Source organism: Myxocyprinus asiaticus, chromosome 15 (genome assembly GCF_019703515.2).
Source record: "Myxocyprinus asiaticus isolate MX2 ecotype Aquarium Trade chromosome 15, UBuf_Myxa_2, whole genome shotgun sequence".
Lineage (NCBI taxonomy): Eukaryota > Metazoa > Chordata > Actinopteri > Cypriniformes > Catostomidae > Myxocyprinus > Myxocyprinus asiaticus.
In genome coordinates this window covers 16,171,883-16,198,805 of record NC_059358.1, presented here as the reverse complement: position 1 = coordinate 16,198,805, position 26,923 = coordinate 16,171,883, and the positions used below count along the sequence as shown (strand labels likewise).

The following is a 26,923-nucleotide window of genomic DNA, read 5'->3' as shown; positions in this document are numbered from 1 at the left end:
CGTGTGAGTGCGGTACCAATCTGTGTGCGGATGGCTTCCCACTGCTCCTTGCTCTGCCACGACAGACCCGTGTGCTCCACTTTGGCCTGCCTCTCAGGAGCCTGTCTGTCTGGGGCAGAGGGCCGACTGCTTAGTTTCAGCGCCAGTGTGTCCTTCCTCTTCACCCTGCTGGCCAGAGCACCTGCAGCGAGCACACACACACACATGCAATCAGAAACTCTGGATCTCTTTTATATAGACAGATGTCCTGCTAAAATATGATGAAATTAACACAGGCAGCAGAAGGCCCATTCTAAGCATAGAGTACATAGAGTACATATCCGACAGTCATTTAAAAATGAAATATATTATGCTAATTGAGACCGTTAGTAACAGTTGAAGGGGCCATACACTTCTGTTCTGTGTTATAAATTGTTTTCTTATGTACAGTAAACATGCACTAAACAGAGACGTCTTTGTTAGTTGCAACCCGTCCCGCCATGTTTTTCAACATCTTGCGCAATGAGAGCTCTGTTTCGAGCCGGGACAAGTTAACAACAGTTCAACTTTTAAAATAGAGTATATAGTCAATAGAGTATACTCTATAAGGCTAGCATGCTCGTGTGTTGGTGACCTAACAAGCCGAGATGCATCAAACAATTAATCCGTTTACAAAAAAAGCCAAATTCCTGGTCAAAGTGAAACAATCTCAGCCAATCAGAACATTTTTAATTTTATCAATAGCAAAATATGAACATGCAGCTATGCATAGGATGTCACTGTTGACAGGCCTAGCCAGAGCAATGCGACAGAAATATTAACCAAGCAACTGACCAAATGTCGTGCAGCTCATTGAGGGTGCAGCTGGTTATGACACATGAACATTGAAGAGGTAGTTTTTATCATGCTGCACCCATTCAGGAAACGGTGTAAAACAGTTTACTGTTTTGTATGGACTTTCAGAGCAGAAACAGCAATTCACATACTTGGTGGACTGTCATCGTCCTCGTCTTCATCCGATTCATCATCTTTGTAGAGCACAGGCCCATCTGAGTCACTCTCCTCTGGCTGCTGATCTTCCTCCTCATCCTCTTCCTCGCTGCTGTCGTTTCCTTCAGGTATGACGCTGACGCTCAAATCCCCCACAAGGCACCTGCGGCTACGAGGCTCGAGCTCTGGCTGGGAATATGGGAATGGGTGGTGATCAGGAGGTGGCTCTTCTTCATCGTAATCCTCCTCTTCTTCATCTGAGTAGTCATCCTCATCCCTGAGCAGATAAAGGTACATAGAAAATTGTAAACTTTTCGAAAAGTCAAAAGGGTTCATATGTACGTACAGGGCTTGTCTATGATATCTCACACCTGAAACCCCAATATACATTTGAACTATACTAGTGTTCTCACTTGTTATTGACATCAGCCATGTTTAAATTATTCCTTTAGTGAAAGTGTCCAATAACAGGGGGGTTACTGAGATAAAGTGAGCTCTATTCAGCCGGACATGTGATCTCAAAATGGTGGTTCCTATTAAAGGAATATTCTGGGTTCAATTCAAGTTAAGCTCAATCAACAGCATTTGTGGCATAATTCTGATTGCCAAAAAAATTTATTTTGACTCATCCCTCCTTTTCTTTATAAAAAATAAATAAATAAATAAATAAAAGAAAAACTCGAGGTTACAGAGAGGCACTTACAATGGAAGTGAATGGGGGTAAATTTTTGGAGAGTTTGTGAGAAGAAATGTGAAGCTTATAATTTTATAAAAGCTCATACATTAATCCTTCTGGATGATCATGCCAACGAAGTTGTCAAATTGGCTATAACTTAAAACAGAAAAGGTTAGTAAATGATTTTATCACACTAAAATAATTTTAACATGGATATTGTTTACATCTTGCGGCTATACTTTTGAAACAGTGAGTATTTTAATGTTCAAAAATTGGTCCCTATTTACTTCCATTGTAAGTGCCTCACTGTAATCCATATTTTTGCTTTTTTTAAAGAAAAGGAGGGACAAGTCCGAAGTAATTTTTGTGGTAATCAGTATTATGCCATAAATGCTGTTGATTAAGCTTAACTTGTATTGAACCCGGAATATTCCTTTAAGGCAGCCCAGTTCCATGTGGAATATAAAGTACATAATTTTAAACACATTTTTCAAAAGTACTCTATACTTTTGTGTTGTGTTCATCTTTAATAAGTAAAGAGAGCAGGATACTGCGCCCAGATTACACTCACAGTTTGAGAGGCTGGATGGTGACTGGCAGTGGGCGGCCACCTTGGTACTCCGGCGGTGTCTCAAACAGCAGCGAGTGGGCGCGCTGGGAGCTGTCCGGGTGTGGGAGGGTGGGTCCAGGGCTACTCAGAGCCCTCTGGATCATGATGTGTAAGGGAACGGGTGCTTGACGGGCAGACGGTTCCTTTGGTGGGCTTGGAGGGTCAAAGTGGACAGGCAGTGGCTGGGGCAGAGGGTAAGGGTAGGAGTGTTGGTGGAGGAGATGATGGGTGTGGGCCCGTGGAGGGGATGAGGGGATATGAGTTGGGAGAGGTGGGGATGGGGGAGGTGGGGGCAGCTGGTAGCCCCCGGGAATGTTGGCCCTCATATCCTCCGACAGAACGGAGGGAAGAGAGGGTATGGTTAGGGGGGAATCCTCCATGTTGCGTTTGGTGACGGGCGTGGTCCTCTTTGGGGGCATGGGCGGCGATGGCTTGGCTGGTACTAGACTAGTGCCTCCTTGTGTGAGTTCAGCTGTAGAATATGAAAAAAAATGATACAAATATAATCTGATATACCGGTTACAATAATATAAGGTGAATAACAGTATAAACAAATTTCATGCTCAACAGAATTAATATAGCCCTCAAAGTTCATATTTTTTATCAGTAACATTATTAAAATCAAAAGACCCTTGCAATATAAACATTTTGAATCTCACCTGGCACTCGAGACAAATTCTTATAGAACCATACACAATAGGCAAGCATGAAGTGACATGTTTATTGACAAAAAGCCATGTGATAGCTAAATCAATGCATTCACAAGCTCATGTCACATGACTTTAAATGCATTATTGCACAGAAATCTGCCATAAACATAGTGTAAGTATAATCAAGTTCAGTGGCCAAACATTATTTATGCAAAAGAAGCACAAATTAAAGGGATAGTTCACCCCCCGAAAAAGAAGAAAAAATTATGTCATCATTTACTCAGACTCATGTCGTTCCAAACACGTATGACTTTCTTCAACATTTCTCTTCTTGCATTCCATGAACAAATGTTATGGTAGCTCTTTTAAGAGCTCTTAAAAAGGACAAAAAAGTCATATTTAAAACTTGTACAAGAGGTCTAAACAACTCTTGTACTATATTCCAAATCCTCTGAAGCCATTCAGTAGCTTTGTGTGAGGAACAGACCTAAAGATTATCACTAAATAACGAATTCAAGTTTAGTCTTTTCATTACAAAATGCTATTAACATATTACTCTACAACCATTTTAACATTTGGCACAAGTCATATGGACAAATTTTATGATAACTTTGAGGTGCTTTTGAGACCTTTTTGAAACTTTGAAAGCTCCTGTCCCATATCATTGCTATTACAAGGAAAAGAGCAACTAGTACCTTCTAAAATAATTTCTGGACATGGTCATACAAGATTAGAATGACATGAGGATGACTAAATGATGACAGAATTTTAATTTTTGGGTGAACTAATTCTTTAAGATTAACACCCTTCATGCACATTCCCTATTTTGCCATCTTTGGATAAAAGAGGTTAACCGTACTGGCTGTGACACTTCAAAACAAATGCATGAATTTTGCCCTCAAACCAAGCAACCTACAGGCTTTAAGCATGAGGTGAAGTAGATTGGATTCATTCCCTATTCTCTAATCAAACAGCTGCTTGTGGAGCAACTTCTGCCTGGAGTAGCTTCCACAGAACATCTGTTTGTTCAGATACCTTCTTTGGTATGATGAGGCATTTCCTGCAGTGGTGGCTCAGACCAGCTAAACTCCACAGTGGATATGCTAGCTGTTTAAACACTTGTTAAAAAGTTAGTTGACCTAAAAATTTAAACTCTGAATTCTGAATATTAAAACTGAATTCTGCTCATTTACTCACCCTCTAGTTATATTATGGTAAACCCGAATGACTTTCTTCCTTCCATGAGAAGCACATGGTAACTCTTGTGTTCCACAGATGCAAGTCTTACAGGTTGAGAATGAGAAAATGACAGATTTTTCATTTTTAAGGGAACTATCCCTTTGTGTGTCAACGTGCTGTGCAACTTCAATGCCAGAAAAATGCAGTTTAGAAAGAGCGCACCTGAGAGAATAAAGTGTTATAAAGCAAAGTTAGGGGGCACTCAGGCTGCTGGATGTAAGTTCCACACTCATGCTGTGCTGGGGGTGTGAAAGATGAGGCTAGCACACACAACAGCAGACGAAGGACGCAAAAGACTTCAGCAGCTTTGGCGACAGGCCTGGCCTTGACGTTTACCTGTGCGCATGCCTCCTGCCCGCCGGCAGAGGTAGACAGGCAGGGACAGGTAGACGTCATATTCACCCTCACGCTTCCAGCAGGACCAGTAGAGAGGGAAATCACTGCCGTCACCCCCGTGAAGGGTGGAGGCTGGCGGGGGACAGAAACACACGGTCCCCGTGTGTGAAACAACACAACACCAATACCTTTACAAAAGCAGGGACGACTTACTGTTCTACACAATTGTAAATGTTTCACAGGTATGCACAAATAATGGATTCATAAATTGATATGTGAGATTAAAGGAATGCTTCACCCAAAATTGAAAATTCTTATACCTTTCCAGATGTATGACTTTCTTACTTCTGCAGAACATAAAGGTTTTTAGAAGAATATCTCAGCTCTGTACGTCCATACAATGGACGTGAAAGGTGACCAAAATTTAAAGCTCCAAGAAGCACACAAAGGCAGCATAAAAGTAATCCATACGACTCCAGTGATTTAATCCTTGTCTTCTGAAGTGATCCAATCGGTCTTGGGTGAGAACAGAGAAAAATATAACCCCTTTTCCACTATAAATCTTTGATATCAGCAGTTTCCTTGGCGATCATGTTTTCAAGCTCTATTACACTTCCTAGCACCTTCTAGTGCTCTGTGCATGCATAAAGCACTAGGAAATGTAATCGAGCTTAAAATCATGATTGTGCCTAAAGACAGCAATAGCAAGATGTACTGTGAAAAAGGAGTTATAATTTGGTCTGTTCTCACCCAAAATCGATTAGATCGCTTCAGGTGAAATGGATTAAACCACTGGAGTGGATTACTTTTATGCTGCCTATATGTAATTTTTGGAGCTTCAAAGTTTTGGTCACCATTTACTTACATTGTATATGGATCTAGAGAGTGGAGATATTCTTTTAAAAATCGACATTTGTGTTGTGCAGAAAGAAAGTCATACCCATCTGGGATGGCATGAGGGTGAGTAAATGATGAGAGAATTTTCATTTATGGAAGAACTTTTCCATGAAAGAAGCAGCCAAAGCCATTAGGCTTGTTTGAAGCCAAATGCCTCCCCTTGAATGTAGACAAGAGTAGGCTGCTGCAGTCAGGGGAGGAGTAAAAAAAGAGCGGCTAATACCCACTTCTTGTAGCAGACCAGCAATCTACATGAGGAAAGGCATTTATTGCATTCTTTGTTGCCAATGAAATGGATGCATTTGAAATACTGCTATATGGATATAATGAACAAGTAATGCTATTAATCTACTTTTTAATCATTTAATATTCAATTATCAATTAATAAATCCTACTATTCAATCAGACTTGATCATAATCTGTTTTTTCACAATGACATTCTCAGCTGACAGCCTCAGTACATCATTCTTATTTCTACTGCAAAGCAATCTTGTCTCTAATATATTAACATGGAGTCTTGACTAGAGAAAGAACATTTGTAACAACTTAAAGGGATAGTTCACCCAAAGAAGAAAATGCTGTCATCATTCACTCACCTTCATGTAGTTCCTTTTTTTCTTCTGTGGAACACAAGAGGAGACATAAGGCAGAATGCAAAGTAAATATGAAAGTAAATATGACTGAGACTGAACATTCTGCCTTATTTCCTTTTGTGTTCCACAGAAGAACAAGTCACATGGATTTGGAACAAATTGAGGGAGATTAAATGATGACTATTATATTTTTGGGTAAACTATCCCTTTAATTAGGTTGTTTGGAGTTGGTAAGTGGGCTTTAAGATCATTAAACATTAAAGAATATTAATCTATGAATGGCACAGACCATAAAGAAGACCGACGCTTTATAAAATGCTGTAGTTATGTAAACACTAATACTAACTCAGTCAGCAAGAAATGCCTTTCTACAATATCACCTCCTATAATGCAACAGAGATATGACCTGGTGGCTTCTCAACATCAACATCAAGATCCAGACACTTCTAGTGAATTTTGAACGAGCATACTTTACAGAGGCCCAACACCCAATACAACAACACACAAGTGAGATGCACAGCCCTGCCTTTCAGAAGCAGTGGCTGACATGCTCGCTGACTGCTTTCCAAATAAACAGCAGGAGGCAGTGTAGGGACTCAATGTTTGCCACAGTGAATGGAGAAATGTTGTCTTTTGAGACACAATGTTGACATGCTACATAATAAAGCATAAACTGTAATAAAGCAAAATTGAAAGCATAGATTTCATTCAAAATCTCTTGTTTTCCTTAAACAGGTCATGATATTCCATACATCAGGTCAAGCACAGATAAAATGATTTGTTCATAAAGGATATTGTCTTGAGTGGGAAGGAGCACTTCTCAAATAAATAAATAAATAAACTTAAAATTAAAGCTCCAAAAGCACATAAAGACAGCATCTAAATCTATATCTTCAGAAGCGATATGATAGGTGTGGTTGAGAAACAGATCAATATTTAAGTCCTTTTGTACTAATCTCATCTTTCACATTATTCTTCTTTTGTTTTTGGTGATTCACAGTCTTCGTGCATATCGCCGCCTACTGGGCAGGGAGGAGAATTTATAAAAAAAGACTCAAATATTGATCTGTTTCTCACCCACACCTATCCTATCCTATCACTTCTGAAGATATAGATTTAACAACTGGAGTCATCTGGATTACTTTCATGCTGCTTTTTGATACCCATTCACTTGCATTGTGAAGACCTACAGAGCTGAGATATTCTTCTAAAAATCTTTGTTTGTGTTCAACAGAAGAAATAAAGTCATACACATCTGGAATGGCATGAGGGTGAGTAAATTATGGAGAGAATTTTAATTTTTAGGTGAACTATCCCTTTAAGAAGAAAGTTAGCCTCAGTCAACATTCACTTTTATTTAAGAAAAAAAAAGATGCAATGAAAATGAATGGTGACTGAGGCTAACATTGTGCCTAATATGTCCTTTTGTGTTCCACAGAAAAAAGAAAGGCATACAGGTTTGGAACAACATACGGGTGAGCAAATGATGATGGCATTTACATTTTTAAGTGAACTATCCCTTTAAAGTAAACAGATAAATGTGGCTTTTATTTCCTAGTATTAATCTGTAACAAATGTAAAATCCAAGATTACAGCACCTGCAAGCGGAGAAAAGCATGTTTTATCTTAAAAAAAATCTAATAAACACATGCTCGAGTTCTTATGAAGTAGACAACCATGTTCATTTCATTACTTTCATCAGACTGTGTCTTCTAACAACCGTGTGATTAGCAGAGTCAGAAAAAGAGTATGTAATTGTAATCAAACACCAAATCTAATTTCTTCTTTAGACACCAAAACATGTCACACATTACGTAAAAAAAAAATTATAATAATAAAAATTAAAAAAAACAACAGTGGGGTTTTTTATGGGTAGTTAACACAAAAAAATGTCAATGAGCCTTTTTTTAAACATCAAGATTTTAATTTCAAATTTATATGAATATGTCTGCGAAAGGGAAAATTTCAGGTGATTTCACCATTTCATTTAGTTTTTATTACCATTTTAATCACCTTTTTGTCTCCACTACTTCATTTTAAATAGTTCTGCAATGTGACAAATTAATTTATAAATGCACAAATGACATTTTACAAATTACAAAACTACATTCCATGTAGTCTCTCAACGAATGAGGACATAAAATTCATGCATAATTACTATAAAATGATTAGCAAAATTATGCTTAAAATAGTTTTAGATGGAGTATGGCATATCGCACCACAGGACATCTTCCCAAAAATATTTCATGTCAATGACCCATATTTATATGAGATGTTCAAGTGTGAATGCCTGAGACCTTTAAAGAAGAGTTTTTAATCATGAAGACTCTATTTAGGAGCTTGCATGAGCAGGAGGATGAATTGCTTCTAGTAATTCCAGTGACTTTAATAGGAGTCATATTGTATAGTGTATGACATGTTTGTGACCACTCACCCAACAAGGCAGGGTTACTGCTACGGTTGATTGGCTTGGGTGGAGGGAGTGGGGGCTGTTTAGTTGGGCCAGCGCCCATGGAGGATGGTCCTGAGGACGTGGTGAGGGGCCCGCTGCTGGACACCTGTGTGTTGGCGCCAGCTGAGGACACATTTCGTAGGGTTTTTCCGGCCGTGCAGACTGCTGAAGAGGAGTTGGAGGAGGCAGAGGAAGAGGAGAAAGCAGCTGCAGGGTTGTGAACAGGGGTGCGGGGCAAGCTGTCAGCCCCGGGTTCTGGGGTGGAGGTCATCAGCCATTTTGGAGGCATGATGGACTGTTTGGGAGGAAGAGGCTCTCGAAGTGTGTCCCTCAGAACCTCTGAGTTGGGAACGTATTGATTGCTGTCAGACTCTGTAAGGGGGAAAAACACTCAGTTAACTGAAAAATGAATTCAAGTGTCCATTTTATTTGTGCTCCATAATGACTCAAGCTGATGCGAAAATTGGCTCATTCACACCAAGCACAATACATTTAGTCAACCTCTGAGAAAAGTTTGCATCCCTGAAGACCTGAACAAAAGCAAATTGCACTCCAGTCAAACACTCAATCTAATGCAAAATATAACCCATCTGACAAAACAGATGAACCTTTAGGATAGTTCATCCAAATATAAAAACTCACACTCATGCCTTCCCAGATGTGTATGACTTTCTTTCTTCAGCAGAACACAAACGAAGATTTTTAAAAAAATATCTCAGCTGTGTATGTCCATACAATGCAAGTGAATGGTGATCAGACTTTTGTAGCTCCAAAAATCACATAACGGAAACATAAAAGTAATCCATACGTTTTTAAGTCAATATCTTCAGAAGCAATATAATAGGTGTGTCTGAGAAACAGTACAATATTTAAGTCCTTTTTTACTCTAAATCTCCACTTTAACTTTCACTTTCAGATGTGCAAGTGAAACTAAACAGGCATCACATGTGACTTTCAGATGTAAAAGTAAAAAAAAGGACTTAAATTTTTATCTTTTTCTCACCTACACCTATTATATCACTTCTGAAGATATGGATTTAAACACTGGAATCATGTCTATGAGTCTTCATTTGATTTTTGGAGCTACAAAGTTCTGATCACCATTCACTTGCATTATATGGACCTACAGAGCAGAGATATACTGCTAAAAATCTTTGTTTGTGTTCTGCTGAAGAAAGAAATCTTACACATCTGGGTGAATAAATGATGAGAGAATTTAAATTTTTGGGTGAACTATTCCTTTAAGTCTCACACATCTGCAGGCTTTTCTTTATCTGCTCCTCAGCTGGGCTGAGATAATCACAGTGACACGGATGCCATAATTACCTCGACCCCCGGCCCCCCATTGCTTTCATCTCTCTCAATTCCTCAAAGCTGATGTTTCAAGTTCAGGGTTACTTATTTACAGTATATTTTTTACTTCTAAGTTGCAGGTGGAGGAGAGATTCTAATCAAAGAGCAGATAGACAAGAGGGTCTAAGAAATATAGGCTGTCTCTAAATACATGTTGGCTTTACCTCGACTTTGAACATTTCAGGGCAAAAATTGAATGGCGGCTGAAAAATCTAAATAAACCTGTCTTATGAGTCCTAAAAGAGGCACAGATTTGTCTTTAAAGGAAGTTTTTGGGACTAAATGATAATTTGTTCACTTTGAGAAGGATTGAGGTGAAGGATTTTATTAATTAGAAAAGAACAAGAGAATTCAGCTTAGCTGTGCTCAGTTCCTAAATAAGAATCTAAGCTGGAGCAGGACCCGAGGGAACACAGTCACTTCTCCTCCAGCTGGCCCGACATAAGAGGAAGAGGTAGCGGAAGTATGGAGAACAGAAGAGAGGAAGTAAGAGAGGGAACAAGAGAAATGGCATTCTGCTACTAAAAAGCACTGTAATGAAAAAATAAAATAAAGATATCAAATGATATCATCATTTTACAAATTTCGGTATCTGACCCAGACAACAATGTGCTGCTGTACAGCACAGTTCTGCAGTGAAATTTTTGAAATTTTGCATTATAACAGTGACACTCCAAAATGTATCTATAAATCAAATCAAGATAGGATTTTTAACAAAAGTCATTTGCACTATGTATAGTGGAAATTAGTTATCACTGAAGCTTAACATATATAAAATATCATACTGTTGTACAAACATTAATAAGAAGACCACCAGATGACAGCAAAAAGATCTACAGTTTGCATACCCTGGCAGAAATTGTGAGATTTTGGCCTTGATTTTGAAAATATGAATGACATGCAAAAAAACTGTCTTTTATTTAATTATAGTGATCATATGAAGCCATTTATTATCACATAGTTGTTTGGCTCCTTTTTAAATCATAATGATAACAGAAATCACCCAAATGGCCCTGATCAAAAGTTTACATACCCTTGAATGTTTGGCCTTGTTAAGGTGACACACACAGGTTTAAATGTCAATTAAAGGTTAATTTCCCAAACCTGTGGCTTTTTAAATTGCAATTAGTGTCTGTGTATAAATAGTCAATGAGTTTGTTAGCTCTCACGTGGATGCACTGAGCAGGCTAGATACTGAGCCATGGGGAGCAGAAAAGAACTGTCAAAAGACCTGCGTAACAAGGTAATGGAACTTTATAAAGATGGAAAAGGATATAAAAAGATATCCAAAGCCTTGAAAATACCAGTCAGTACTGTTCAATCACTTATTAAGAAGTGGAAAATTCGGGGATCTTGTGATACCAAGCCAAGGTCAGGTAGGCCAAGAAAGATTTCAGCCACAACTGCCAGAAGAATTGTTCAGGATACAAAGAAAAACCCACAGGTAACTTCAGGAGAAATACAGGCTGCTCTGGAAAAAGACGGTGTGGTTGTTTCATGATCAGTCCTATTTTCAAAAACAATGCCAAAATTTCAAAATTTCTGCCAGGGTATGCAAACTTTTGAGCACAACTCTATTACATATGTAAGTGTGGAGAAAATTCCAGGTTCAATACAAGTTAAGCTCAATCAACAGCATTTGTGGCATAATGTCGAATACCACAAAAAAATATTTCGACTCATCCCTCATTTTCTTAAATAAAGCAAAAATCGGGTCACGTGACACCATGCGAGAAGTGGACGTGTAAACGGCGAGCTCTGCGCACTTTGCCGGTTTTTAATTATTTTCATGTTATAATCCGGTGAGATTTGTCAATGTAAAAAAATTCAAAATCCTCAGGCTCTGGAGACATTAAAAGACACTTACTTAATGGAGCAGTAGGAGAAATTCAGCGTCAATTGTCCAACATGTTTGTGATGCTGACGAAAGTTGTTGCTGACTTAGAAGATCTCGCTGTAATACGTTGATCGATTACGGCGATGGAAACAACATTTTCTGAGTTGGTTACAAGAGTGGCAGAAGTTGAGAAGCGGATCGATTATCTGGAGTCATCAGAAAAGGAATTGTCTGGTAATCCGCCAGCGACCAAAGTTGATTTGGAACACATTCTTGAAAAACTTGAAAATCTTGAGAATAGGAGCCGCAGGAATAACATCCGAATTGTTGGAGTTCCTGAGCATGAGAAGGGCAGAGATATGATGAAATTCCTGGACGAGCTCCTCCCAAGCCTGCTCGACATAACAGGCCATAAACTGGAAATCGAGCGAGCTCACAGAGTCCCGGTTCGGAGATAGGCTGAGGGAGATAGGCCCTGATCAATTCTGGCCAAATTTCGGAGATCATCCAATAAAGATCTCGTGTTACGCGAGGCGAGGAGCAAAGGAAAGCTTTCTTGGAAGAATCACAACATTTTCTTGTTCCCAGACTTTGCAAATTCAACAAGAGAGAAACGTGATCGGTTCAAGGAATGTAAGAAACTCTTACATCAATGGAAGATCGCTTTTGCACTGGTTTTTCCAGCCAAACTGAGAATAGAAACGAAGGATGGTTGCAAAGTATTCACATGTCCCAAGCAAGCACTGTCATTCATAAATTCATTGAAGTGAGTAAGCCATTTGATGTTTCTCATGTAAGTGGATTGACTCGCTGTTTTCACTCTGGCTGTCTGAGGAAACTGGGTGCCATTTTTGTTTCTTTTTGTGTTGGTTCTGCCTAGCGGCTGGAGTTTGTTTTGTAGAGTGTCACTCCTTCAAGAAACTTTTGCATTGATGGAAGATCGCTTTTACACTGAAGTTCCCGGCCAGTGATAAGGATGACGGCAAAATATCTACATGCCTACAACAAGCGATGTCTTTTATAGAGTTGATGGACTGAGGAAATCATGGTATGTTTCTTATGTGGCCTTTGAGTCAGCTCGACTCGTTAAATATTCACTTGACCATCCGAAGAACCGGGACACCTTTTTTTTTTTCTTCACCTAGCGGCTGGAGTTTGTTTTGTGGAGGAACATATCTTCGGGACAGCGGTGGATGAATCTGCTTGTTCTTTGTGCTTATTCCTTCTATTGGCTGGAGTTTGTTTTAAAAAGTATTTTCTGTTATGTAATTTTGCCTCACAAAATTTGTGCAGAAGCACCGGACATGAGCAATATGATGGCAAAGTTGTCGCGGGGGCTCTCATAGGTGTGCATGGATTCTTTGAGTTTAGAGGGATGGACGCCGGTTGGCGCTGTCGTGCGTGGGGTTAATGCGCATGTTTTTCTTTTTTCTGTTTGTTTTGTTCGGGGTTTTATTGTTGCACTAATTTTGAAATGTGGTCTTTATAATTTTGTTTTTGACACAATGTATTTTTTCTATTATATCAAAATGTCAAATGTTAATATGTCTCTCTCCACATGGAATGTGAATGGGTTGGGGCACCCCATAAAAAGAAGAAAGGTTATTTATTTTCTTAAACATAAGAAATATGATATTGTGTTTCTTCAAGAAACTCATCTTTCCCTGCAGGAAGCTGAAAAATTTGGGAAGATATCGGGTGGGCATGTTTTCTTTAGTGCTGGCTCAAGTAAAAGCAGGGGAGTCATTATATTGCTAAATAAACAACTACAATTCAAATTTTTCAAAGTGATTAAAGATAAATTAGGAAGAGTCATTATTGTTTTAGCAGAAATTCAGGGGCAAAGGTTGATTTTGGCTAATATTTATGCTCCTAACGTTGATGATCAGGGCTTTTTTATAGATCTTGAAGGGATGTTGCAAGCCACTGGCACCCCTCATGATATAATATTGGGAGGAGACTTTAATCTTTTGATGGACTCAGTCCTTAATCATAGTGAAGCAAAAGTGTGTAAGCCCCCAAAAGCAACAATGCCACTTCACAGGATATGTAAAAATCTTGGTCTTACAGATATTTGGAGACTTTTGAACCCATCTGGTAGGGATTATACATTTTTTTCATCAGTTCATATGATTTATTCTAGAATAGATATATATATATATATATATATATATATATATATATATATATATATATATATATATATATATATAAATCCCTCATTTCATCTGTTTTTGACTGCTCAATTGGAAACATCTTGGTCTCAGATCACACCCTGGTGTGCTTAGAGGTGTTGCAACATATGGAGAAAAAGAAATCATATAGTTGCCGCTTAATGTGTCCCTTTTGCAAAATCCTGATTTCCAACAAATGTTAAAAACTGAAATCAATGTCTATATGGAGACCAACTGGTCCTCAGTATCCTCTGTGGGCATGGATTGGGAGGCACTTTCTTAGGGGTCAGATCATACAGTATGCCTCATTCATCAAAAAATTCGTGGAAATGGAAGGGCATATTAAAAGTGCAGAGGCAGAGCTGAAGCGCCAAATGTTGTCTGATGGCCTCAGAGAATTGACACGATTGAAATACAGATATAATATTATTTTGTCGCAGAAAGTGGAGTTTTGGGTACTCAGGGCAAGACAGTCATATTTTGAGTCTGGGGAAAAAGCAGGGAAGCTTTTGGCTAGATATATAAAACAGAGAGAGTCTTTTTCTACCATTCCTCAGTGAAATCTGCTGGGGGTGAAATTTTTACCTCGGCCAATGATATTAATTATGCCTTTAAAGAATTCTATCTTGATCTTTATAGTTCCAAGTCTTCGTCTACTGATGAGGATATTAGAAACTTTGTGGAACCATTAGAACTTCCTAAATTGACGACTGAGCAAAAAAAACTCTCCTGATTCTGAGATAACCTTGGTAGGAGACTGATGAGGTAATTAAGGCCAGATGGTTTTGCCGCTGAATTTTTCAGATCTTATGCTACAGAATTGGCTCCACTTTTGTTAGAAGTTTATACAGAATCATTAAAGAACGGAAAGCTTCCGCCAACCATGACACAAGCCCGGATCAGTCCGATTCTTAAAAAGGACAAAGATCCAAGTGAGTGTAAAAAAGTTACCGTCCAATTTCCCTGATCCAGCTAGATGTAAACATTTTGTCAAAAATGTTGGCTAACCAATTAAGTTATGACATCTCTTATACATATAGATCAGCTGGGGTTTATTCGGGGCAGTAGCTCTTCTGATAAAATTAAGCGTACCCTGGCAGAAATTGTGAAAATATGACTGATCATGCAAAAAAACTGTCTTTTATTTAAGGCTAGTGATCATATGAAGCCATTTATTATCACATAGTTGTTTGGCTCCTTTTTAAATCATAATGATAACAGAAATCACCCAAATGGCCCTGATCAAAAGTTTACATACCCTTGAATGTTTGGCCTTGTTAAGGTGACACACACAGGTTTAAATGTCAATTAAAGGTTAATTTCCCACACCTGTGGCTTTTTAAATTGCAATTAGTGTCTGTGTATAAATAGTCAATGAGTTTGTTAGCTCTCACGTGGATGCACTGAGCAGGCTAGATACTGAGCCATGGGGAGCAGTAAAGAACTGTCAAAAGACCTGTGTAACAAGGTAATGGAACTTTATAAAGATGGAAAAGGATATAAAAAGATATCCAAAGCCTTGAAAATGCCAGTCAGTACTGTTCAATCACTTATTAAGAAGTGAAAAATTCGGGGATCTCTTGATACCAAGCCAAGGTCAGATAGACCAAGAAAGATTTCAGCCACAACTGCCAGAAGAATTGTTCGGATACAAAGAAAAACCCACAGGTAACTTCAGGAGAAATACAGGCTGCTCTGGAAAAAGACGGTGTGGTTGTTTCAAGGAGCACAATACAACAATACTTCAACAAAAATGAGCTGCATTGTCGAGTTGCCAGAAAGAAGCCTTTACTGCGCCAATGCCACAAAAAAGCCCAGTTACAATATGCCCGACAACACCTTGACGCCTCACAGCTTCTGGCACACTGTAATTTGGAGTGACGTGACCAAAATAGAGCTTTATGGTCACAACCATAAGCGCTATGTTTGGAGAGGGGTCAACAAGTCCTATAGTGAAAAGAATACCATCCCCACTGTGAAGCATGGTGGTGGCTCACTGATGTTTTGGGAACTCTAAAGGCACGGGGAATCTTGTGAAAACTGATGGCAAGATGAATGCAGCATGTTATCAAATAAAATACTGGCAGACAATTTGCATTCTTCTGCACTAAAGCTGCGCATGGGACGCTCTTGGACTTTCCAGCACGACAACGACCCTAAGCACAAGGCCAAGTTGACCCTCCAGTGGTTACAGCAGAAAAAAGTGAAGGTTCTGGAGTGGCCATCACAGTCTCCTGACTTTAATATCATCGAGCCACTCCGGGGAGATCTCAAACGTGCGGTTCATGCAAGACGACCAAAGACTTTGCATGACCTGGAGGCATTTTGCCAAGATGAATGGGCAGCTATACCACCTGCAAGAATTTGGGGCCTCATAGACAACTCATTCAAAAGACTGCACGCTTTCATTGATGCTAAAGGGGGCAATACACAGTATTAAGAACTAAGGGTATGCAGACTTTTGAACAGGGGTCATTTCATTTTTTTCTTTGTTGCCATGTTTTGTTTTATGATTGTGCCATTCTGTTATAACCTACAGTTGAATATGAATCCCATAAGAAATAGAAGAAATGTGTTTTGCCTGCTCACTCATGTTTTCTTTAAAAATGGTACATATATTACCAGTTCTCCAAGGGTATGCAAACTTTTGAGCACAACTGTATGCTGTGTTTTTCTCTGTTGTGTTATTTTCTTTGAATAAATAAAAAAAATTACAAAAAAAAAAAAAGCAAAATTGAGGTTACTGTGAGGCACTTACAATGGAAGTGAATGGGGCCAATTTTTTGAGAGTTTGAAGGCAGAAACATGAAGCTTATAATTTTATAAAAGTTTCTAACATTTTTAACAGTATTTGAGCTGTAAAGTTGTTTAAATCATCGTTTAATGGGATTACAGTTTTTCTGTCGTCATTGCAAAAAAGTTACATTGGATTTAGCTTTAAACAAAAAAGGTTAGTAAGCGTTTTTATCACACTAAAATCATGTTAATATGCACAATGTTTACATCTTGTGGCTATACATAAAAAAAAAACAGTGAGTATTTTAACATTAACACATTGGCCCCTATTCACTTGCATTATAAGTGCCTCACTGTACCCCAGATTTTTGCTTTTTTTAAAGAAAAGGAGAATCAATTCAAAATAAAATTTTTGTGGTAATCAACATTATGCCACAAATGCTGTCGATTGCGCTTAACTTGTATTGAACACGGAACATTCTTTAATTTTTGCAGTTTTGATGATGCAGTTTGAAAAATATAAAATGTGTGTCTTAAATATAACATATTCCACACGTGTTAGGGGCCATTTACACTGAGCATGTTTTTTGTCTGCGTCATTTTTCTATGTAAACATGCACTAGATGGACATCTTTGACTGTTGTGCAGTCTTGCTGTTTAGTCAGCATCTCCTGCAGGAGCGCTGTGTTTTTTTCAATGCCATGCCAAGCTGAAAAGAACTTTAACTTTAAAAATGTGTCTTGAGAAACGTATGTTCTATTATTTTCGTTGCAATGCATATCGTTTCTTACGAGCCTGGTACCATACCAAAGCTAATATTTTTGTATTACTCCAACCCAAAAACACACCTCGTCTTCCCCTTTCCTCCTCGATGGACAAGTGGCGGGGGAGCGTGGGCTTCCAGTCTGGCTCAGGGCGAGTCCTACGGCCATCCTCAGATGGTGCTTTGGTGAGCCCAGGCCTCTTGTCCACATCAACATGTGGTCTTCCTCCACGTCTGCCATCATCTCCTTGCCAGGCCAGATTAGATTTCCAGTCCTCTGTCCCAGGAGCCCAGCCACTTCTCCTGCCTTCGTCCTGGCTGGGGGCCCGGGGGGCAAGTGCCCCATGTTGATCCCCATTGGAGGGGACACGACCTCTGCGGTCATCGTGCTGTGGTAACCAGACAGGGTTGACCCTGAATTCTGATTCGGAGGGCGAGTAAACCTGCTCCAGCCCCAGACCAACTCCACTGCCTCCTACAGGTAGTGTATGACCATTCTTCACATAATGTGTCTTATGACCATGGGCCTCACCTGCTTCTGGAAAAAAAAAATATCATAAATAACTAAAAGACATCTATAAGTTAGCCATTTCTAGGTTGATTTCCATAAGAGGTGTAAATATTCGGAGACATTCAAAACATTGCTCTGTTTGTTTGAGTAGCCTGATATAGCAACACTGGCTAAACCAATAGCATGAGAGTAGGGTGGGACTACCTTTTTTGTCAGAACAATGGAAAATGGGAGGAGTGTTTGGGAAACCTTTTTGAAAACATTATTCATTATTTTTTTAAAGTAATTATATTTGCAATTCTGTTTGGTGTTTGGGGAAATTACACACTTCACCTTTTAGTAAAGTTTCAATTGTACCAATATTTGTTTCTCTGAGAAACAACACCTTGCAAAATTCAAAATGCTAAGCATTTGTATTACTAACAGAGATATGGTTTGCAGATTACTTTTAAATCAGATCAGAAGGAGAAACATGGTTTGCTTCAAAAGTTCCTCATGAGCCTGTAGCTCTGATAAAGCACAGGCTGTCTCTACTGTCATCTCTCAGAGGTTACAGGAGCAGCTCCTAAATAAATAGGCCTCCAAAGCAGCCAGATCACAGCGCATGACTTTCAAAGCTTTTTGCTACAGGCTACAATTTGCTCCACTTCCCTTGTCTCAAGAAAAACTGCAAGTCATTTCCCTCCCAAAATATGAAGAGTCAAAAAAGGCCAACAAATTTAAATTTCCACACTTCGTCTGCCTCCGAATTTGTCTCAGCACCCTAGACTGCGGTTACATTAAAGGGGGCTGTGATGAAATACAGCCACGCTGAAGTGTCCGTCTTTCTCTGTCGTGAGATCTAATGTGCTGCTGAAACTAATATATAGAACATGTTTCAAAATAGCTCTGAGGTGCAGAACAATCATGATTCAGTAGTCATGATCAAATAAATCATGATTTATTTTTCCAACAGAGGCCCCAAACATACTCTGTTGGCACATCCAGTACCCTCAAAGACAATGAGAGGAATGTAAGAAATACAGTGGGACTAGTGATGGGTGGTATGATAAAAATATATTTTTTAAATATATCAAAATGTCAGACTATTGGCAACATTATATATCTCAATATTCATGTATTTAAAATGAAGTGGCCTAAAAGAGTAATTTATTTTTCAAAAGCATTTTCACATATTTAATCAAATTGTATCCTTTTTGCAGCTTAACAAGGACATATCACTATTTTTATTCTATATTGATTGTTTGGTCCTACAAGGAAGGATCACAAAATTAGTGTAATGCTTTGAGGAACTTCAAGGGATAGTTCACCCAAAAATGAAAATTCTCTCATCATTTACTTACCCTCATGCCATCCCGAATGTGTATGACTTTCTTTCTCCAGCAGAACACTGAATGGTGATCAGACCTTTGTAGCTCCAAAAATAACATAAAGGAAACATAGAAGTAATCCATAAGACTCCAGTGGTTAAATCCATATCTTCCGAAGCAATATAATAGGTGTGGGTGAGAAACAGATACAAATTTAAAGGATTATTCCAGGTTCAGTTCAAGTTAAGCTCAATTGACAGCATTTGTTGTATAATGTTGAATACCACAAAAATGTATTTTGACTCGTCCCTCCTTTTCTTAAAAAATAAATAAATAAAAAATAAAAAAAACAAAAAAAGATACAAATCGAGATAACAGTGAGGCACTTACAATGAAAGTGAATGGGGGCCAATTTATGGAGGGTTTATAAGAAGAAATGTGAAGCTTATAATTTTATAATAGCTCTTACATTAATTATTCTGTTAAAACAGCTTATTTAAACTTTAAAGTTGTTTAACTCATCATTTTAGTAATTTTAACTTTTTAGGGATTGTCGATATTACATCATCATGGCAACAAAGTTGTAAAATTGGCTACAACTTCACAAAGAAAAACATAGTAAGTGATTTTATCACACTAAAATCATGTTTACACGCACATTGTTTACATCTTGCGGCTATACTTTTGAAAAAGTGAGTATTTTAATGTTCAAAAATTGGCCCCTCATTCACTTCCATTGTAAGTGCCTCATTGTGACACAGATTTTTGCTTTTTTAAAAGAAAAGGAGGGGCAAAATAAATGTTTGTGCTAATCAATATTATGCCCCAAATGCTGTTGATTAAGCGTAACTTGTATTGAACCCAGAATAAGTCCTTTTTTACTCTAAATCTCCATTTATACTTCCACTTTTACATCTGAAAGTCACATGTGGTGCCTATTTAGTTTCACTTGCACATCTGAAAGTGTAAGTTAAAGTGGAGACCTAGGGTAAAAAAGGACTTAAATATTGTTCCATTTCTCACCCACACCTATTCTATTGCTTCTGAAGATGTGGATCTAAACACTAGAATCATATGGATTACTTTTATGCTTCGGTTATGTGATTTTTGGAGCTACAAAGGTCTGATCATTATTCACTTGCATTGTACGGACCTTTTTTTTTATTTTCTCCTTTTTTCTCCCCAATTTGGAATGCCCAATTCCCAATGCACTCTAAGTCCTTGTGGTGGCGTAGTGACTTACCTCAATCCGGGTGGCGGAGGACGAATCTCAGTTGCTTCCGCATCTGAGACCGTCAATCCGTGCATCTTATCATGTGGCTTGTTGAGCGCGTTACTGCAGAGACATAGCGCGTGTGGAGGCTTCACACCAACTCACCACGCGCCCCACCGAGAGCGAACCACATTACAGCGACCACGAGGAGGTTACCCCATGTGACTCTACCCTCCCTTGCAACCGGGCCAATTTGGTTGTTTAGGAGACCTGGCTGGAGTCACTCAGCACACCCTGGAATTCGAACTCGCGAACTCCAGGGGTGGTAGTCAGCGTCTTTACTCTGAGCTACCCAGACCCCCAGAGCAGAGATATTTTTATAAAAATATTTGTTTGTTTGAAAGAAGTCATACACATCTGGGATGGCATGAGGGTGAGTAAATGATGAGAGAATTTTTATTTTTGGGTGAACTATTCCTTTAATGCAACAAAAAAAAAAAAGAGTGCAATCAAATCATGATGTTATTCAAAATGTTGCTTCATTTTATATTGCCAGAAATTCATTGTTATTATATTGTGTTTATTCAATATATCACCAAGCCCTGTGGGACCACTCTGAAATTAGAGGAGCAAATCCCAGAATGACGCACACATATTTATACGTACACATGTTCTTCTCAGAAATTAGCGTGCACACACACACACACACACACACACACACACACACACACACACACACACACACACACACACACACACACACACACAATCTCCTACCATTCTCAGGAAGCTCCTTGAGCACTCCCTGCTCAATCAGTTCCTGCCTGGGTCTTCTCATCGACATCTTTCTTTCCAAAACTGTGGAAGAAACAAAAATACAGTTTATAAAAGAGAAACTCAAGACTAAACACTGGTACCTATGACATACTGATTTTGAACCAAAAAAGTTAAAGGAATAGTTCACTTGACAAATTCTGTCATTTCTGTCATCTGTATGCTGTTATTTTACATTAAAGCAGAAAAGGGAAATTTGGAACTATTTTCCACACAAGTTTATGATCATGTATGTCATCCTCGTGATATATTCAAGTCTTTTGAAGTCATACAACAAGTTTTGTGAGAGGAAAAGACCAAAATTTAAGTTGTTATCCTTCAAAATTCTCCCTTTTGTGTTTCACAGAAAAAATAACAGCGTATGGGTTTGGAACAACATGAGGGGGAGTACATAATGACAGAACTGGGCTGAACTATCCCTTCAATACATCTTCTGCAAAGATCTTAGATGATGAATGCCTTCAGAGTTTATGGATTTAGGGTACTGGATATTGATATTCGCTGGTTATTGTTCATATACCACTAAAAAAGATCAAGCAACCCTAAAACAACATTCCCATGAGCAAAGGAAAGACAACACACATTAACAAACGTGAAGGAAAGTGAAGAAAAGGTTACAACAAGACTAATATTTTCCTTCACACAAGAGAATAGAACAAAGGACCTTCTGAAGTTTCCTTAAACTTCTCGCTGCTTTTCTTCTTCCTCCACTTCCAGGGTTTGAAGATTTTCCCCAGGGTAGAGAACTTGCCCTTACGCTTGGGGGGAGGGGTGCCGTCCCCTGCCATGCCCCCTTCACTCCCTGTGGTACTCTGCTGATGGTCATCTTCATCATCTGGAGGAGAGACAGACAATTAGACTCCTGGCTGTCCAGTCAATCGCAAGACATAGAGCAGGGCAGATCAATGGCTTAAGACAGGCCTGGGGTCAGATGATTTACATCAGTGGTTCTTAAGTGGTAAAAAACAAAGACACCAGGAAAAAAACAAAGCTAAAAGCAAATAATAAAATTCAGCTGGCAATACAAGCATGCATAGACAGGATAGCAAAGTAAATAAGTTTATAAAAGTTTAAAGGGAGTATAACAGGCTTCCCATATCTTGATGTTGAAGTTGACGTCAAAGAACATGTGTCCAATCAAACTCTACAGCATTTTGCCACTTACTCATCTGCCACTTAAGAAAGCTAGAGGCTAGCCAAATTTGGCAGATGCCATGCCAGGACAGGTTGCATGACTTTTAAAAGTACACTGATAGTTGCTTTTTGAAGCTACTGAAAATCTGCAAAAATCTAGGTCGATTGTTGCAGATAGTTGTTCCTCGGTCTCCATCATTTCAAAATTATATTACCCGGTGCATTTGAAACGTATATATATTTAAAAGTCCCGCGTTATGCAGCAAATCTTCTTCTGCTCGACAACAAACTATATTCTGATGGACAATAAACTATATTTGGCATTTTATTCATTTTAGACTCTTTTAGCCTCTATGGCAGTGCCCATCATAGTAAGGAAAGACTTACTTTTATAAATTGTAAGATTCTATAAATCGACATTTTAAAAAAAACTATCGGCCAATTAATCATTTTTTTTTAGTCTTTTCAACCACCTTAGTTATTGTATCAGCAAAATCCACTATCTGCCAAACTCTAGTGACATGCATTCATCATAACAAATCCATGAACAAAACTATGCAAGATAAAAGGAAATACAACCCAGACTACGTTAAATACGGTTTCATTTGCAGGAAGTATATGCGTGGTTTGCGCTGACCTGTGCAAAATGTGCTTTGTGCGATTAATATATTTCAGTGTTTGACTTTAAGGACATTTGTGTTCACTTTTGTACAATGTATAATTTCAGTACTCTGCTGAGTCACATCTTGATGTCCAATGTAAAAAAAAGTCCTGTAGCAAGCTGAGAACCACTGGTTTACATAATTCAAATTTGATGTTTTGTGTAGAGAGTTTACATAAGCACATTATATAAAATGTGTCAGAACAGGGAACATTATAATATTGTGCCATCATATGTTAACGAAATGTGCACAATAATACAACATACTGTCGCAGATATGTTCAAAGAGCAGCTGTGTACTTCTGGCATGTGCACTGGCATGGATCCTTGGACTCCATCACGCACAAACTATTTGACACCACAACCTTTCTCCAACCACAATATCAAAACATAGTAAACTGCTGAGCCTCATAAGATTCAGTGTTGTTTTAAACCCCAACACTGAGTGTTCTCTGGCGGCTTTCGTGAGAAGGCCAGCGGATCCCCAGAATGGACCTCAATCAGATCTCAGCATGCTTAGCTGGCCTGAGGCCACTGCTGTCCCATGTGACACACTCACATTCCACTGAGGTTCAGCACTGCCAAGAGACTCACAATCTCACATCTTTGGCCCATTCAAGTGGGTGCTGAACGTGGCTTTGAACTTTCTAGTTGAATAGGCCCGGCCTCACTGTACTCTTTTGAAAGCTGATGATGAAGCTGGGTGTCCTATTTGGTACTTGGTACAGTTAGCAAAAGGAAAGCAATGAACCTATAATGATGGATATTGATTCCACAATAAAAGATTGTGACTAGTAATAGATAGATATATCACAAAGGTTGATTAACCGGCTGATATTTGGCCAGTTTTATCAGTTATAAACTGGACAACCTTGACAATGGATATTATAGTATTTTTTTGGTGAATTCTGTGTAAGTAGTGTACAGAATAAGTGCCTTTAATGGAATTATTTTGGGTTGAATACGCTAACATGTATAATGTTTAAGAGTTATGTCTTTAAATGTTGAAACCGTGTGATTGTATATTTTTAACATTAATTCCAGTGCTGCATGATTGCCTTGTAGGCTTCCAAGTCCATTACTGATAATATCTTATTTTCTTTGGTAATCGACAGCATGTTTTTGTATTTGCTGGGTCTCATTTGCTATCATTAAATTGTATAATCTATACAATTTAATGACAGCAAATGACATTAGGATGTATTCACACATCATAGGATTGCACGATTGTAAGAAAAATCATATGTCAATTATACCAATTGCTATTGTAACTGCAATTAAATTTGATTAATACAATTTTATATTAAAATACTTATGTATGGTGTATCTGCATGCCATATTCTTTATGTAGGCCACATATCCAAAACAATCTGAGAACTGTGTTCTGAATTACTTTTTTTTTTTTTTCTGTTTTATGCATTGGTATCTCAAGACAGTGCCTAAACGGTCAAATTCACATTGGTCCTTTTAGTAGCATGAAAAACAAAACTGTTCTTCAAATTTTGAATAAATTAGGCACTGAAATCTGTGATGCTCAATCTCTGCTAAAGATCAAACTTCAAATAGAATAGAATTTTTTGGCACAACGGGAGTATACCTACAAAGAATTCCATAATTGACACATTTCAAGATTAGTTAATTGTGGCAATTATAATTGCAATCTTTATTATTTTTTTCAATTAATTGTGCTAGGGCTGCACGATATGGAGGAAAAAATGTGATAAGTTGTTGGATAATGCGATATTCGATGCGATATTCTAATGATGACGTCATCGGTGTGCATGGAACTTCGGATTCCCCACCGCTCAAATAAACAAATAAAAGTTTATTGGAATACAAAAAAAATCACCGTCTATCCCAGTGATCATAAACACAGTTGTCTTTTGTTCCAAATTGCATATAGACTCACTACATACACTATACAGTTTTACAATTAGCTATGTTCAGATATTAAAATTCAAATTTAAATATTTGTATTTTTTCTGTAAAAAGCATATGAATATAAAGTTAATTTCACCATATTGTGGGATATGGTGAAAGATGTTATTTTATTTTTACACTGTAATTCATGTTCATATTTATTTCATAATTAGTTAATACAATGTGGGACTTCTGTTTTGAAAAATGTTGGACAGAAGTGCTTGCCATAGATATTCACATCGGTTTAGTGTACCTGCTCTCAGTCCATGCTTAACTTGAGACTGAGAGGAATGATTCACGGAATGATTCACGGAATGATTCATGGTAGCTGCCCATTCAAACAGAGCGGGGCACAACTCTCTCTCTCTCTCTCTCTCTCTCTCTCTCTCTCTCTCTCTCTCTCTCTCTCACTTTTAGCACGAATGAATGAACATCAGAGGGTATGTTGAAAAATACAGTACAACTTACTGAAATGTGTCTTCTCTCATGTAATTGAGCCGTCTGTTAATGCTGGACTGTCAGTGGAGAAAATGAATGGGTAAAATCTCAAGCCCCGGAGCACACATGGGATCGGCGCATATGCACACTGCACGCACACGCACCGAGTGACAATCACGCATCCAGGTCTATTCTATGCTATCTGCGTCACCTTGAACATTACCTTTTAACATATTAAAATCACTCCGTTATCGCAAGCCCTTGCTATATGCATATTGTGATTTGTACATTTGCAATATTTTGATAAATTCGATATATCGTGCAGCCCTAAATTGTCCGGCCCAAACACATCATCATTATATTAGCTGTTAGAAATCATAATTGGACATTGAAAAACCCATTTCAGATGACTGCTAGTTATGACCCTAAAACTTACTGTTTATGTGGGTTAAAAGTCTACTCACAAACAAAACAAATGCTTTTCCAAATCAGTAGTTTTCAAACACCTCTACAACACATAAGATGCCAGATGATGGTCGGTCCCTAGAGATGAAGGTAAAGCAAAAGGCCAAGTAAACACAGGATGTCCTGTGAGACCTGCGCTGGGTGGCAAATGATAACAAAAAACAGTGATGTGCAAAATCAAACGGGCAACACCTAAAACCACTGTCAGTGGCAGAACACTCACTCACACATTCAGCCGGGGGGGGGCGGGGGTGGGGGCAAAACAGGCAAGAAAAAAGATTTAGTATTGGCAAAGTTCAGCAGATGAAAGAAACTAAGGTCCAGTGAATAGATGGATTAGTCTACCTGGACTCCAGCTGCCATGGCAACTTGTGTGGAAGCAGCAAGCCATAGAAATGTTAACTTGCTGTCTTTCTTGGTGTCCCCAGTCAAGGAGAGAATAAGTGAACCTGGACGGAAAACAAAAGCACTATTCCCACAGTGCAAAATTACTGAACACCCAACCATATATCTGAGGGACAGGCTGTATCACAACTCAAAGTTGTGAAAACTCAAAGTTCCTTGAGCACTTGGGAAGTGTCTCCTAGCGACACATTGAGAGTCCATCAGGAAAAATCTGCTCACGTAGAGAGCTGAGAAACACTAGCAGTCGACTAAACATCCATGAACCTGAAAGTACTCTTTAGAGATATTCTAGATTTTCACTCGTTGACACGTCCACTGACACAAACAAGGTATTGCACAGATATTGTCCAGCTGTCTTAAACTTGAGCATGAGCGTGAGTCATGATATTAGCCCTTCATGGATTAGGCATCACTAACAGCTCAGAGATAAGTGAAGTAGAAGGAAACAGATCCGGAAGACAGCAATCCAAATGATACGATGTGAAGCTAAAGATGTCACTTAGAGTGCGGTGAGTGAGTTGTATTTGAAGAGTAATCCGTGCTGAGGCTGTGAATTAATGGCAGGGAGAGACCCTGATTGCTTCAGAAAACAGAGTGGGGGCGAGGCCTGGGAAACAGAAGGAGGAAATGGCACTCCACCCTTATCCTGAAACAGGGAGGGAGTGGGGGAAGAGAGTAAGAGGTAAAGAGAACAGAGAGGACCCCCTCCCGTTGTCCATTGCGGTCAGTATGTTTACATGCACAGTT

At 38.7% G+C, this 26,923-nt stretch overlaps 1 protein-coding gene across 10 annotated transcripts in view; it reads right to left on the bottom strand.

The window, feature by feature from the left end:
* LOC127453294 (phosphatase and actin regulator 4B-like) overlaps positions 1 to 26,923 on the bottom strand; it is a 66,059-nt gene that overhangs the window by 4,105 nt on the left and 35,031 nt on the right. For 6 of the 10 annotated variants that reach the window (XM_051719572.1, XM_051719573.1, XM_051719580.1 and 3 more), the window contains 8 exons: positions 21,818 to 21,988; positions 21,097 to 21,177; positions 17,371 to 17,823; positions 8,405 to 8,794; positions 4,481 to 4,612; positions 2,217 to 2,727; positions 966 to 1,246; positions 1 to 181 (listed from right to left, as the gene is read on the bottom strand). In XM_051719572.1, coding sequence (XP_051575532.1) covers positions 1 to 181; positions 966 to 1,246; positions 2,217 to 2,727; positions 4,481 to 4,612; positions 8,405 to 8,794; positions 17,371 to 17,823; positions 21,097 to 21,177; positions 21,818 to 21,988 — 2,200 coding nt within the window. Of the gene's footprint in view, positions 182 to 965; positions 1,247 to 2,216; positions 2,728 to 4,480; positions 4,613 to 8,404; positions 8,795 to 17,370; positions 17,824 to 21,096; positions 21,178 to 21,817; positions 21,989 to 26,116; positions 26,728 to 26,923 lie in introns of those variants that run through there. The other 4 variants (XM_051719578.1, XM_051719575.1, XM_051719576.1 and 1 more) reach the window with 4 other exon arrangements.